General features: G+C 49.0%; 1 protein-coding gene across 1 annotated transcript in view; it reads right to left on the reverse strand.

Moving 5' to 3' along the window:
• Positions 1-2,042: 2,042 nt before the first annotated feature.
• LOC124534596 (phosphatidylinositol 3-kinase catalytic subunit type 3) overlaps positions 2,043-16,104 on the reverse strand; it is a 36,324-nt gene continuing 22,262 nt past the window's right edge. Inside the window, exons 11-18 of the mRNA XM_047110520.1 lie at positions 15,905-16,012; positions 15,236-15,344; positions 14,828-15,015; positions 9,356-9,576; positions 7,574-7,746; positions 6,641-7,093; positions 5,660-5,767; positions 2,043-2,322 (exon numbers count right to left, since the gene is read on the reverse strand). Coding sequence (XP_046966476.1) covers positions 2,199-2,322; positions 5,660-5,767; positions 6,641-7,093; positions 7,574-7,746; positions 9,356-9,576; positions 14,828-15,015; positions 15,236-15,344; positions 15,905-16,012 — 1,484 coding nt within the window. The 3' untranslated portion in view covers positions 2,043-2,198. The remainder of the gene's footprint in view (positions 2,323-5,659; positions 5,768-6,640; positions 7,094-7,573; positions 7,747-9,355; positions 9,577-14,827; positions 15,016-15,235; positions 15,345-15,904; positions 16,013-16,104) is intronic.

Genomic DNA, 16,104 nt, shown 5'->3' on the forward strand with positions numbered 1-16,104 from the left:
AATCAAATATAAATGAAATAACCAATTAAAATACCAGTAACAAGTTCAACAACTTTTTGAAATAAAAGGCATTACAATAAGGTTATAATCATGTAATTTCTCAGACAATTCTGTCTAATGTTTAAATAAACATTTTAATTTTTTTTTATTTACTACATACATGACCAATATTTTTCTTGCTACTTGGATAGGTTCACACATACAAATGTTAACATATAATCACTCTTCATGCATATAACCTATTAAGTAGTTGGAAAAATTATATTAAATAGAGAAGGCCTGTGTCCATAGACCTCTAAACTTAAGCTGAAAGTATAAGCAGTTTATAATATGCTCGTGGCAGACATATTTTCCAAAACATGCCTCAAGACACTTTTATCAACGATGAGTTAAAAAAAGAAATCTTAACTCAGTAGTACTTGCACTGATTTGAACCCGTATACACTCTAGTCACTCCTGCCTGAGTAAGTATTATTATAGTATTATAGGTTGATTCTTTTATTTCAATGCAAAACAATAATATCATGTATCTGACAGTAATTATAACATTTTATTTATAGATGAGTATATACATGCTTATATTAAAATTTAATATATTCCTTAAACTTTAATAGAATGTATGTATGTTCACTATAAATTATGCCTGAGAAAGAAATCACCTAAATATTTTCTTTACAAATACATTTCATATAATATATTATACTTGCTGTAAGTAAATTCTTTTGTTAAAGTTTAGTTTATAATTACATAATACCTCGAGACATTTTTTTTATGATTTGTTTTTATATTTAATACAAATTAAAAATAAAACTGTAATATTTACAACAATAAATATGTACATCGAGTTATATGTAAGTAACTGTTGCTAGACTGTATTTTTCAAATAGAAAAATACACAGACAACTTATACATTAATTACGTTAAAATATATTACTATATTCTATAATTCATTGGCAAGATAAACAATAAAAATTAATAAATAATGGGATTGATTTTAAAGATTAATTTTCATTTTCCTGAACAAAGATTAATACCATTATTAAGATTAATTTTATTAATATTATACAACTGACATGCTCCGAACGCAGAAATCACTAAAGGTGAAAACCTCAATACAGAATAATTTCCTCTAGAAAGCATATTTATACATCATCTGTTGGTACAGATGTTTTTCGTGACCATTAAAAAAAAACCCTGTGATAGAAAATCTTGGTTATAATTTATCAAAAAATTTAACCCAGTACTATAATATTGTTTATAATGTAATGTATACAAATACCAATACACTCATATAACTGTAATAAATATATAAAATAAATAACATACATCACATTCAAGCATCGAATAGAAAAAAATTTTTTATCATTAAGCGTTGCCCGGACAACATTAATAATATTCATGCACATATCATATAATATGATAAAAAAATACAATAAAGAGTTAAAAAAATTTAGAAGTGCCATATACAAACGTTTTGGTATAGCGTTATACTTCTGAAAATTATTACGAATAAAATGTTTAGTAATATCATACAGAGATAATTACATATTGTCGATGGATTCACACATCCAATACCTTTGACAATACTGTCTCTATTGAAATAAGTATCATTAATAATTTTGTTTGTAGTATTTTGTTTGAAACTGGTATTTTACATAAATTCTGCCAAACAGTATTCCTTTGTTGTATTCTGGCGGGGAGATAACAGACAATCACTGTTAGTTTTCATATGTAGTTGATAATGCTTTGACAATGTAATTGGTTATGTACATTTAATGTTACCATCTCTCAGAGTATTGAAATCAGTAGGGAATGTGTTAATTCTCACCCAAGACTTAGTATAACTCTTATTATATTTTGACGAGTTGAGCTGTAAATGAGTCGAGATGGCCCAGTGGTTAGAACGCGTGCATCGTAACCGATGATTGCGGGTTCAAACCCAGGCAGCACCGCTGTTTCATGTGCTTAATTTGTCTTTATAATTCATCTCGTGCTCAGCGGTGAAGGAAAACATCGTGAGGAAACCTGCATGTGACAAATTTCTTAGAAATTCTTCCACATGTGTATTCCACCAACCCGCATTGGAACAGCGTGGTGGAATATGTTCCAGACCTTCTCCTCAAAGGGAGAGGAGGCCTTAAGCCCAGCAGTGGGAATTTACAGGCTGTTGTTGTTGTTGTTGAGATGTAAATGAACAATTATTTTCGCCAGTACTGTGCGAACTTATGAAACTGCTCGACTAGCACCGCCATGACAGCTGTTACGGACATGTCTAGGAGGTTTTGTAGGAAGTGAACCGCTTCTTCGTCGCCTAGATCTAACCTGGAATGAGACATTTTTATAATATTACTAGCTTTTGCCCGCGACTTCGTTCGCGTGGATTTCAGGTTCGTCCCGTCTAGTCTAGTAATCGCTTAAAATCGCTTCGTAAATAAGTCATTATTTCTCGTACAGAGTAAAGGATAAAAATGCGCAAAAAATGTGTTTTTTTACGACCTCACATTAGAAACCTCAAAAATTGTAGCCTATGTGTTATTCTGATGTATAAGCTATATTGTGGTAAAATTTCATTCAAATCTATTCAGTAGTTTTTATCATCCATACATACAAACTTTCGCCTTTATAATAGTAGTAGCATTTTGAATATTATTATTTATAATAATATTCAAAATAATAGGTATAATACGACACAAATTAGATGTAGCATCGGAAAATGAAAATAAAACCGATTACCCCCGATTTGCACAACCAATAGAAATAGCTCCCTATCGCGCCATTCGACGCTATTCGTTGCTAGATTCACGCGTCAGAGAAAGCAAGTGCATGTAAATCGACGCATCGACGAATATCCCAACAAACATTTGAAAGGTCGCCACAACGTGCCACCAGTAACTTTTGGTTCTATAAGCTGGTCGCAGTTACGCCGCTATAACGTCGACATCATCAAGAAAAGGCCCATTTTATACGACTTAGTGTCCTATAAGACTCATGTAGTGGTCGCATAAGTTACTTTTTGGTCGCATAGTGGTCGCATAGTGGTCGTATAGACGTCGTGCGGCAGACTTATAGTGTTTATTACCGCTGCTTTACGACATTTGATCGAATAGCAGTATCCAACACGCTTCTTATCTAACTATATTTGCTGTCAAATTGACTGGATAATATATTAATTGTAAATTGAATTTGAAAGCTGTCACGAACAAACTTCATTGATATTGAACATTATTTTTATTTATTCATCAATGTGTTTACTTCGAAATTCAAGTTCAAGGAATATTGATCTGATGGGAAATTAATTTGATCGAGTATAATGCGCTAGTTTTAACTATGTAATGAACGGGCTAGTGTAATTCATTAAATAAATAATATTTTATTGAGATTTTTTAAAGTAAGTTATAAAAATTACCTTTACACGACTTAAAGTACAGGAAAAGACTTTTATACAACTTCTAAACGACGTTTCAATTTATGTCATTATTGGATTTGTAAATATTCCGCCATAGAAAACGAAATTAGAGTTCAGTTTAGTATTTGTCAAGTATTTAAAACCTTGATATTTTATATAACTATTGAATATTTATTGGTTCAGCTTTGATAAAAAAAATGATACGTGATATAATAGATCAGATTTTATGCGCATTTATTAAGCGACTTAAAAAAAAGGAGTGTTCTCAATTCGACCGGTATATATTTATGCTTTTTCGCCTATTACTTCGCTATTTATGAACCGATTTTGATGATTTTTTTTTTGTTAGAAAGAAGATACTCCTGGAATGGAGAAATCGAGGGGAACCCTCAAATTTTATAAGCACATGTACCGTGTTTTACATATTTTCTGAAGTTATAGTGGCGTCTGCTTCTGGCAATCATAATATTATACTGCTTAGCTGATGATGGAAGGTATAAGTCCTCAATTACTAGGAGTTAGGAAATAGTTCTATATGGATTTATACTCCTCTTCGTAGCTTTTATGAAGAGAAGTACAGATTCACTAAACATTTCTTTTGTTATGTTATTTTTTGGTATATCATGCTCCAGAAGTGGTCCCATAAAAATTTTATTGAAATAGGTTCAGCGCTTTTTGAAAAAATCAACAAATGACCATTTGTGACATAAGGACTTTTAATTTCTATTTTGAGAAAATAACACTAAAAAGAGTAAAATAAAATATTTTTTAGAAAAAATATTTTATTTTTTAGAAAAAATATTTTATTTATACTATCACGAAGTATATCATTTTCATGGGCTTCATTTGTGATATCATAATCGGAACTATCACTAATACACAATCTAGCTTTCTTCCCCACTCCCCGTTCAAAATCAACCGCCTTTTTTTTCCTCGTGCCAGGCAGTTACCAGCAGTACCAGCTTGGCACACCACGCCACGAGAGGCAGTGACGGGAGTCCCACAATACGGTGTCGATAACCGAATCAATAATCATAATAATAAATGTTATTTGAAATAAAAAAAAAGTATTTAAAAATCAAAACCGTACTAAATATTATTATTTCAACTAAAATTATATAAGTATATTTAAAAAATCATGACAACTGTTATAGAACCACTAAATGCACTTTCTGCGCTTCGATTAATATTACGTTGCTCAGAACTCTCTAAATTTTGTACGGAACCATCTCCAATTGATCGACAGGTAACTTGTCGCGTACTTATATTCGATATTAATACAATTGGAGTTAAGAAATGATGCATAATATTTTTTAACTTTCCTCTTAAAGTGGCCACTTTTTACATATTTGCCCAGCTTTTTCTATCCATTTCAACTATGTAATATTATTTTTACAAAGATGCAAATGAATGGTGTTGTATGTAATATTTAGTGTATTTTAAAACTCTTATAGGACATTCAGTCGTATAAATGGCGTGAAAAAGTGATATTGACTTAAATTCGTATAGGAGTTTTATAAGTCACTCTAATACGACTATAGGCGGTATAAAAGTCGCAAAGACGTTTCTACTGCCACAGCGCTAGTTACACGACTAAATACCGTGTAATAGTCGTATAAAACAGTCGTATAGACGTTTCTACGACGTTTTTACACGACTATAAGTCGAATAAACTATAGGCGGCACTAAGTCGAATAAAAGAATAAAACGACTTCTATACAACGCTTATACAATTATTAGTTGCGTAATTTCTTCTTATACGGCTAAAATGTTTGTTGGGTATATTCGGTCATATGATATTATAAGTTATTACGTTTGTGTAAAGATCATATTTGCATAAGAAATAAATATTGATGATATGGGATAGCGTACTTAGTTCGGATGTGATCGGTTTTACGAATTTTGCCGATGCGACATCTAAGTTGTGTCGTACTATAGCTTATTTTATTTATTGCTGTGCTGTGATCATTAGCTAAGAGTCAGTGTATGTACCGAGGAGAATGTTGACGTCATGACTGACCTATATACTGCACATGATCTCGTTGTCAGTTGTTCGTTAGAGTAGACTTTTTCTTTTTTTTTTCTTTATAAAACTATTTGAATATATCAGTGTATAATATTTTTTTGCGAACGCTCCTTCGCTTGAAACCTTAATTTAAACCTAACGTGACATAGTTGCATTCTCAAACATTTACATTTCCAAAAGTAATTTAATTATTGACAGCTTATGTGAGTTACTGTAATTGTATGTACCTCAACTTATCCTGCACTTTCTTCACGGCCTTGTCGGGTTCTAGAGCGATGTCGGGAACGGACGCGTCCACCATCAGCGAGAAGAGATTTAGAACTAGATTTGCATGTCTGGAAGCGAATACAAATTGGTTTAGAATTCAAACATATTTAAAAAAAAAAAAAAAACTGAATTAGATCATAGTTTATTATTAAACTGGTTGGAACGCGTTTTTAAATACTTTATTCTACCTCTTGATCAGGTGTAGAGAGTAGGAAAGGGACAAGAGATATAGATGGATTTAATTTGCTGACCCTACCAATGTCTACGGGCCGAGGTGACGTTTGCATTCTAAGTATGAACATGACAGTTACACAGCATGTTAATAACAAGCGTTTTGAAATACATTATTCTATCTCTTGATCAATGAGTAGGGAGTAGGAAAGGGACAAGAGATATAGATGGATTTAATTTGCTGACCCTACCAATGTCTACGGGCCGAGGTGACGTTTGCATTCTAAGTATGAACATGACAGTTACACAGCATGTTAATAACAAGCGTTTTGAAATACATTATTCTATCTCTTGATCAATGAGTAGGGAGTAGGAAAGGGACAAGAGATATAGATGGATTTAATTTGCTGACCCTACCAATGTCTACGGGCCGAGGTGACATTTGCATTCTAAGTATGAATAGAAAAAAAAATAACCTGCGCAGATGTAGGAATACCGTGTAGCAGAGCTTCCATCTATGTAGTTTAATAATAAATTATTAAACTACATAGATGGAACGCCACCACTGACAGATGGAACGCCACCACTGACAGTTACACAGCATGTTAATAACAAGCGTTTTTAAATGCTTTATTCAACCTCTTGATCAATGAGTAGGGAGTACGAAAGGGACAAGAGATATATATGGATTTAATTTGCTGACCCTACCAATGTCTACGGGCCGAGGTGACGTTTGCATTCTAAGTATGAATAGAAAAAAAAAAAACAACCTGCGCAGATGTAGGAAGGCCGTGTAGCAGAGCTTTCGGAACTCGTGGTAGAGCTCGGAGTGCACGCCGCCCATAGCTTCCACCATCTCCTTGCTGAGCTTCATGGGTGGGGGCAGCGGCTTGGGGTCGCGGCCCAGGATGTAGCCGAAGTCTATGTGGAACAGAGCGCCGGATCGCGTCAGCAGCAGGTTGTCAAGATGGCGGTCGCCCACGCCCAGCAGGTACGTGATGACGCAGTAGCCGGCGCAGCTGCGGATGTACGTGTCCATTGTCTCCGGTTTGATGCCGTACGGCGCGCCCGGGCAGCCGGCGTGCTTGCGCAGAAAGTTCTGGATGCTTCCCTCAGCAGCCAGCGCCTCAGCCACCGTCACTGACTCGACGAACTGCAGGAAGCCGTGCCGCGAGCTCGTGGCCAGCACCTTGTACGGCGTCAGCTTCAAATCCAGGTTCTCCCTGCGATAAGGCTCATCATCAACATCATCAACAGCCTGTAAATTCCCACTGCTGGGCTAAAGGCCTCCTCTCCCTTCGAGGAGAAGGTTTGGAACATATTCCACCACGCTGTTCCAATGCGTGTTGGTGGAATACACATGTGGCAGAATTTCTATGAAATTTGTCACATGCAGGTTTCCTCGCGATGTTTTCCTTCACCGCTGAGTACGAGATGAATTATAAAGACAAATTAAGCACATGAATCAGCGGTGCTTGCCTGGGTTTGAACCCGCAACCATCGGTTAAGATGCACGCGTTCTAACCACTGGGCCATCTCGACTCGAATTAGTAGAACGTGAGCCTTATCTTATGTCGTGTCCTCTCCTTAATGGAAGAGGAGGCCTTATCTTAGCAGTGGGAAATGTACAGGCTGTTACTTTACTTTTTCTACATATTCGTACTGGTGTGGACGTTTGTCCATCGACTCGTCAGTCGACCTACCTTCTGAGCAACTTGTCCATGAGCGTGATCATCTGCAGAATGAGCTGGTCCTGGCGCAAGTCGTCTCCGTGCTTGAAGATGGCCTCGTACTCGGAGCCCTCGGTCGTGAGGAACGTCAGCTTGCACGGCATCAGAGCCGATTTGAAGAGGCTCGCCTTCTTAGCGACTATTCCCTGCGAATTTCATAAAGAAATTATAAAATGAAAGTGAAACTATTTATAACGGATGAATCGCGTATATTAATTATTTTTAAACATCCCGACGTTTCGAGCACTTTACAGTGTTCGTGGTCACGGGCAGACCCGTGATAAATAGTTTTATTTAAATGTGTAATCATCGCGAAAATTTAAGACAACATTAAAATGAAAGTGTCAATACTAGATCACTCGGATCGCAATTCACCAAAAACCACAGCACAAAAGATAACGTAGTTCAGAATACCAAAGGGGTTGTCCATTAATCACGTGAGGCTTGAAAGGGGGGGAGGGGTTTGATAAAAATCACGAAAATAACACAAGGGGGAGAAGGGGGGTGTAGTAAGATATCTCGTGTATTTATTTTTTCGTCTAATGCGCGATAATAATTTTTAAACAAATATGATCCTTAATTTCAGAATAAAATAAGATTATAGTTTATACCTGTATTTAAATTAAGATAATATTCAGATAATTTTAAGATTCGTTGTAGGTACTAAAAATACACGTGATGTTGAGAAGGGGGAGGGGGTTGGTCTTAAACCTCACTACGTATCACCAATGGGGGAGGGGGGGTTAAAAAATGCTAAAAAAAAGATCACGTGATTAATGGACAACCCCAAAGTGACTACATATTAGACGAATGAAGAGATAACGTAGTTTAGTTTATTCTTTTATTGTACACCACACAGTGAAATAAAAAAAATACAAATGACAAAGATATGGCCTAGATATGACAGGCGTACAATTTTGGCGACCTTATTGCTACATAGCGATCTCTTCCAGGCAACCAACAGGTGTAGGATAGGTCATAGAATATAAGGTGGGTGGTGCTCTACTAATAAATAAAATAATATGAATCTGTTAATAAAACTATGAAATAAATATAAATATAGAATACACAAATTATATATCCATTAATAAATTATATTGTCAATACATATAAAATAAATAAATATATATATGTATATATATAAAGATGCTGATGAGCTGAGATGGCCCAGTGGTTAGAACGCGTGCATCTTAACCGATGATTGCGGGTTCAAACCCAGGCAAGCACCACTATATATATGTGCTTAATTGTGTTTATAATTCATCTCGTGCTCGGCGGTGAAGGAAAACATCGTGAGGAAACCTGCATGTGTCTAATTTCATCGAAATTCCGCCACATGTGCATTCCACCAACCCGCATTGGAACAGCGTGGTGGAATATGTTCCAAAACCCTCTCCTTAATGGCAGAGGAGGCCTTATCTCAGCAGTGGGAAATTTACAGGCTGTTACATTTATATATAAATCTAAATACAATGAGTAAGAATATAAACGATAATAAATTGATGACCTCCATGGTCGAGTGGTTTGTACACCGGTTTTCATGGGTACGCCACGCTGAGGTCCCGGGTTCGATTTCCGGCCGAGTCGATGTAGATTACCATTAGTGTTCTATGTTGTCTTGGGTCTGGGTGTTTGTGGTACCGCCGTTACTTCTGATTGTCCATAACACAAGTGCTTCAGCTACTTACATTGGGATCAGAGTAATGTATGTGATGTTGTCTCATATTATTATTATTATTATTTAAATAAACTTACTTTAATGTTGACATTCGGGTCGAGCGGGAAGGGCATGGGCTCGAAGTTTGTGAAGTTGAACTTGAAGGCGTCCGCGTCAGCCAGCAGCTGCTGCAGGCGCTCCGCCTTCCTGTTGCGGTTGCCGCTCTCGCGCGCCACCGTCTTCACCAGCCTCACCAGCCTGTCGATGAACACCTGCTGCCGCGCCAGGAACGTGCGCGTGCGCTGATGCTCCGCGTTGCCTGACAGTACAGTCTCATTGACATATTACATATGTTATAGGTTGGCGGACGAGCATATGGGCCACCTGATGGTAAGTGGTCACCATCGCCCATAGACAATGACGCTGGAAGAAATATCGTCAATGTGCCACCAACCTTATGAACTAAGATGTTATGTCCCCTGTGCCTGTAGTTACACTGGCTCACTCACCCTTCAAACCGGAACACAACAATACTGAGTACTGTTATTTGGCGGTAGAATAACTGATGAGTGGATGGTACCTACCCAGACGGGCTTGCACAAAGCCCTACCACCAAGTAACGATGTTACACCACGAAAGTAAAGATGTGATATTTGTAACGAAGTGATGAGGTACCTGTGGCGAGGCGGTGCGAGAGCGTGCGCACGGCGCGTACCTGTGGCGAGGCGGTGCGAGAGCGTGCGCACGGCGCGTACCTGTGGCGAGGCGGTGCGAGAGCGTGCGCACGGCGCGTACCTGTGGCGAGGCGGTGCGAGAGCGTGCGCACGGCGGCGCGTACCTGTGGCGAGGCGGTGCGAGAGCGTGCGCACGGCGCGTACCTGTGGCGAGGCGGTGCGAGAGCGTGCGCACGGCGCGTACCTGTGGCGAGGCGGTGCGAGAGCGTGCGCACGGCGCGTACCTGTGGCGAGGCGGTGCGAGAGCGTGCGCACGGCGGCGCGTACCTGTGGCGAGGCGGTGCGAGAGCGTGCGCACGGCGCGTACCTGTGGCGAGGCGGTGCGAGAGCGTGCGCACGGCGCGTACCTGTGGCGAGGCGGTGCGAGAGCGTGCGCACGGCGGCGCGTACCTGTGGCGAGGCGGTGTGAGAGCGTGCGCACGGCGCGTACCTGTGGCGAGGCGGTGCGAGAGCGTGCGCACGGCGCGTACCTGTGGCGAGGCGGTGCGAGAGCGTGCGCATGACGGCGCGTACCTGTGGCGAGGCGGTGCGAGAGCGTGCGCACGGCGGCGCGTACCTGTGGCGAGGCGGTGCGAGAGCGTGCGCACGGCGGCGCGTACCTGTGGCGAGGCGGTGCGAGAGCGTGCGCACGGCGGCGCGTACCTGTGGCGAGGCGGTGCGAGAGCGTGCGCACGGCGGCGCGTACCTGTGGCGAGGCGGTGCGAGAGCGTGCGCACGGCGGCGCGTACCTGTGGCGAGGCGGTGCGAGAGCGTGCGCACGGCGGCGCGTACCTGTGGCGAGGCGGTGCGAGAGCGTGCGCACGGCGGCGCGTACCTGTGGCGAGGCGGTGCGAGAGCGTGCGCATGACGGCGCGTACCTGTGGCGAGGCGGTGCGAGAGCGTGCGCACGGCGGCGCGTACCTGTGGCGAGGCGGTGCGAGAGCGTGCGCACGGCGGCGCGTACCTGTGGCGAGGCGGTATGAGAGCGTGCGCACGGCGGCGCGTACCTGTGGCGAGGCGGTGCGAGAGCGTGCGCACGGCGGCGCGTACCTGTGGCGAGGCGGTGCGAGAGCGTGCGCATGACGGCGCGTACCTGTGGCGAGGCGGTGCGAGAGCGTGCGCACGGCGGCGCGTACCTGTGGCGAGGCGGTGCGAGAGCGTGCGCACGGCGGCGCGTACCTGTGGCGAGGCGGTGCGAGAGCGTGCGCATGACGGCGCGTACCTGTGGCGAGGCGGTGCGAGAGCGTGCGCACGGCGCGTACCTGTGGCGAGGCGGTGCGAGAGCGTGCGCATGACGGCGCGTACCTGTGGCGAGGCGGTGCGAGAGCGTGCGCACGGCGGCGCGTACCTGTGGCGAGGCGGTGCGAGAGCGTGCGCACGGCGGCGCGTACCTGTGGCGAGGCGGTGCGAGAGCGTGCGCACGGCGGCGCGTACCTGTGGCGAGGCGGTGCGAGAGCGTGCGCACGGCGGCGCGTACCTGTGGCGAGGCGGTGCGAGAGCGTGCGCACGGCGGCGCGTACCTGTGGCGAGGCGGTGCGAGAGCGTGCGCACGGCGGCGCGTACCTGTGGCGAGGCGGTGCGAGAGCGTGCGCACGGCGGCGCGTACCTGTGGCGAGGCGGTGCGAGAGCGTGCGCACGGCGCGTACCTGTGGCGAGGCGGTGCGAGAGCGTGCGCATGACGGCGCGTACCTGTGGCGAGGCGGTGCGAGAGCGTGCGCACGGCGCGTAGCTGTGGCGAGGCGGTGCGAGAGCGTGCGCACGGCGCGTACCTGTGGCGAGGCGGTGCGAGAGCGTGCGCATGACGGCGCGTACCTGTGGCGAGGCGGTGCGAGAGCGTGCGCACGGCGCGTACCTGTGGCGAGGCGGTGCGAGAGCGTGCGCACGGCGCGTACCTGTGGCGAGGCGGTGCGAGAGCGTGCGCATGACGGCGCGTACCTGTGGCGAGGCGGTGCGAGAGCGTGCGCACGGCGCGTACCTGTGGCGAGGCGGTGCGAGAGCGTGCGCATGACGGCGCGTACCTGTGGCGAGGCGGTGCGAGAGCGTGCGCATGACGGCGCGTACCTGTGGCGAGGCGGTGCGAGAGCGTGCGCACGGCGCGTACCTGTGGCGAGGCGGTGCGAGAGCGTGCGCACGGCGCGTACCTGTGGCGAGGCGGTGCGAGAGCGTGCGCATGACGGCGCGTACCTGTGGCGAGGCGGTGCGAGAGCGTGCGCACGGCGCGTACCTGTGGCGAGGCGGTGCGAGAGCGTGCGCACGGCGCGTACCTGTGGCGAGGCGGTGCGAGAGCGTGCGCATGACGGCGCGTACCTGTGGCGAGGCGGTGCGAGAGCGTGCGCACGGCGCGTACCTGTGGCGAGGCGGTGCGAGAGCGTGCGCACGGCGCGTACCTGTGGCGAGGCGGTGCGAGAGCGTGCGCATGACGGCGCGTACCTGTGGCGAGGCGGTGCGAGAGCGTGCGCACGGCGCGTACCTGTGGCGAGGCGGTGCGAGAGCGTGCGCATGACGGCGCGTACCTGTGGCGAGGCGGTGCGAGAGCGTGCGCACGGCGCGTACCTGTGGCGAGGCGGTGCGAGAGCGTGCGCACGGCGCGTCCCTGTGGCGAGGCGGTGCGAGAGCGTGCGCATGACGGCGCGTACCTGTGGCGAGGCGGTGCGAGAGCGTGCGCACGGCGCGTACCTGTGGCGAGGCGGTGCGAGAGCGTGCGCATGACGGCGCGTACCTGTGGCGAGGCGGTGCGAGAGCGTGCGCACGGCGCGTACCTGTGGCGAGGCGGTGCGAGAGCGTGCGCACGGCGGCGCGTACCTGTGGCGAGGCGGTGAGAGCGTGCGCACGGCGCGTACCTGTGGCGAGGCGGTGCGAGAGCGTGCGCATGACGGCGCGTACCTGTGGCGAGGCGGTGCGAGAGCGTGCGCATGACGGCGCGTACCTGTGGCGAGGCGGTGCGAGAGCGTGCGCACGGCGCGTACCTGTGGCGAGGCGGTGCGAGAGCGTGCGCATGACGGCGCGTACCTGTGGCGAGGCGGTGCGAGAGCGTGCGCACGGCGCGTACCTGTGGCGAGGCGGTGCGAGAGCGTGCGCACGGCGGCGCGTACCTGTGGCGAGGCGGTGAGAGCGTGCGCACGGCGCGTACCTGTGGCGAGGCGGTGCGAGAGCGTGCGCACGGCGCGTACCTGTGGCGAGGCGGTGCGAGAGCGTGCGCACGGCGGCGCGTACCTGTGGCGAGGCGGTGCGAGAGCGTGCGCACGGCGGCGCGTACCTGTGGCGAGGCGGTGCGAGAGCGTGCGCACGGCGGCGCGTACCTGTGGCGAGGCGGTGCGAGAGCGTGCGCACGGCGGCGCGTACCTGTGGCGAGGCGGTGCGAGAGCGTGCGCACGGCGCGTACCTGTGGCGAGGCGGTGCGAGAGCGTGCGCATGACGGCGCGTACCTGTGGCGAGGCGGTGCGAGAGCGTGCGCACGGCGCGTACCTGTGGCGAGGCGGTGCGAGAGCGTGCGCACGGCGCGTACCTGTGGCGAGGCGGTGCGAGAGCGTGCGCATGACGGCGCGTACCTGTGGCGAGGCGGTGCGAGAGCGTGCGCACGGCGCGTACCTGTGGCGAGGCGGTGCGAGAGCGTGCGCACGGCGCGTACCTGTGGCGAGGCGGTGCGAGAGCGTGCGCATGACGGCGCGTACCTGTGGCGAGGCGGTGCGAGAGCGTGCGCACGGCGCGTACCTGTGGCGAGGCGGTGCGAGAGCGTGCGCATGACGGCGCGTACCTGTGGCGAGGCGGTGCGAGAGCGTGCGCATGACGGCGCGTACCTGTGGCGAGGCGGTGCGAGAGCGTGCGCACGGCGCGTACCTGTGGCGAGGCGGTGCGAGAGCGTGCGCACGGCGCGTACCTGTGGCGAGGCGGTGCGAGAGCGTGCGCATGACGGCGCGTACCTGTGGCGAGGCGGTGCGAGAGCGTGCGCACGGCGCGTACCTGTGGCGAGGCGGTGCGAGAGCGTGCGCACGGCGCGTACCTGTGGCGAGGCGGTGCGAGAGCGTGCGCACGACGGCGCGTACCTGTGGCGAGGCGGTGCGAGAGCGTGCGCACGGCGCGTACCTGTGGCGAGGCGGTGCGAGAGCGTGCGCACGGCGCGTACCTGTGGCGAGGCGGTGCGAGAGCGTGCGCACGGCGCGTACCTGTGGCGAGGCGGTGCGAGAGCGTGCGCACGGCGGCGCGTACCTGTGGCGAGGCGGTGAGAGCGTGCGCACGGCGCGTACCTGTGGCGAGGCGGTGAGAGCGTGCGCACGGCGCGTACCTGTGGCGAGGCGGTGCGAGAGCGTGCGCATGACGGCGCGTACCTGTGGCGAGGCGGTGCGAGAGCGTGCGCATGACGGCGCGTACCTGTGGCGAGGCGGTGCGAGAGCGTGCGCACGGCGCGTACCTGTGGCGAGGCGGTGCGAGAGCGTGCGCACGGCGCGTACCTGTGGCGAGGCGGTGCGAGAGCGTGCGCATGACGGCGCGTACCTGTGGCGAGGCGGTGCGAGAGCGTGCGCACGGCGCGTACCTGTGGCGAGGCGGTGCGAGAGCGTGCGCACGGCGGCGCGTACCTGTGGCGAGGCGGTGAGAGCGTGCGCACGGCGCGTACCTGTGGCGAGGCGGTGAGAGCGTGCGCACGGCGCGTACCTGTGGCGAGGCGGTGCGAGAGCGTGCGCATGACGGCGCGTACCTGTGGCGAGGCGGTGCGAGAGCGTGCGCATGACGGCGCGTACCTGTGGCGAGGCGGTGCGAGAGCGTGCGCACGGCGCGTACCTGTGGCGAGGCGGTGCGAGAGCGTGCGCACGGCGGCGCGTACCTGTGGCGAGGCGGTGAGAGCGTGCGCACGGCGCGTACCTGTGGCGAGGCGGTGCGAGAGCGTGCGCATGACGGCGAGGTACATGCGTCGCGCGGCGAGGTCGGCGCCGCGGCCGGCCGCCTCGTCCTCGCACTCGATGAGCAGGTACCAGTACAGGTAGTTGGCGACCACGCTGTTGCTGCGCGCGCGCCGCACCAGGAAGCCGGCCAGGCTCGGCTCCTCCGACCTGCGCGGACGGACAACACGCTCTTGAAATTCATTATCAAAGGTAAAAGGTCACGACCTCCATTAAAAGCAACGGATCCCTTTCAAGACACCTAATATTCTTCTTCTTAGTTCCTGAGATTGGTGGCACATTAGTGTCCGACGGTTGTGGTGACCACTTACCATCGGGTAACATAGTAAAAAAGATTATATAATTCCGCAGCAGAGGCGTAGAATCGTACCCGTACTCGTCGTTGTCGGCGAGCGCGGCGTCGGCGCCGAGCGGCTCGTCGGCGGCGTCGGCGGAGTGGCGGCTCGTCGACGATGACGTCATCTCGCTCGCCGTCAGCACTGCAACACATGCCGGGGACGATGACGTAACGACGAATATGATCAGTATAAAACCCGATTTATTTTATTAATTTTTTTTTTCTTTTAGCGATAATAGAACAGAGTCGAGATGGCCCAGTGGTTAGGACGCGTGCATCTTAACCGATGATTACGGGTTCAAACCCAGGCAAGCACCGCTGTTTCATGTGCTTAATTTGTCTTTATAATTCATCTCGTGCTCAGCGGTGAAGGAAAACATCGTGTGGAAACCTGCATGTGATACATTTCATAGAAATTCTACCACATGTATATTCTACCGACCCGCATTGGAAAAGCGTGGTGGAATATGTTCCAAACCTTCTCCTTAAAGGCCTCCTTTAGGCCAGCAGTGGGAATTTACAGGCTGTTGTTGTTGATATAAAAACTATGTCACATTTAGGAAAGGTTACAAATATTGTCGCGTCGTTTTTTGTTGTCTTTACTCCTGAGATATGAACAAGTTGGCTGTCGATGCAGCGTTTCATTGGAAGTTTAACTATAATTTTTTAAAGTTACTTAACTCAGTAGAAAGCTTAACTTACTTGAAGTGGAGAGGAGACTGGCCTGGCTGCCTCTTTGTCCGCTCTGCATCAGCTTGCCGTCCGAATCCGAATAAACGGGAACCTCTTTACCGCAGATTTTTGCATACTCTAAACACAAAATAACATTAAAATTGTAATAAACATTTTCAAAGTATGCAGTGGTTTTAGTGTATGTGTGCGTGCGTACGTATGCGTGTGTG

The sequence above is a fragment of the Vanessa cardui genome, chromosome 13, assembly GCF_905220365.1.
Source record: "Vanessa cardui chromosome 13, ilVanCard2.1, whole genome shotgun sequence".
NCBI classification, from domain to species: Eukaryota; Metazoa; Arthropoda; class Insecta; order Lepidoptera; family Nymphalidae; genus Vanessa; species Vanessa cardui.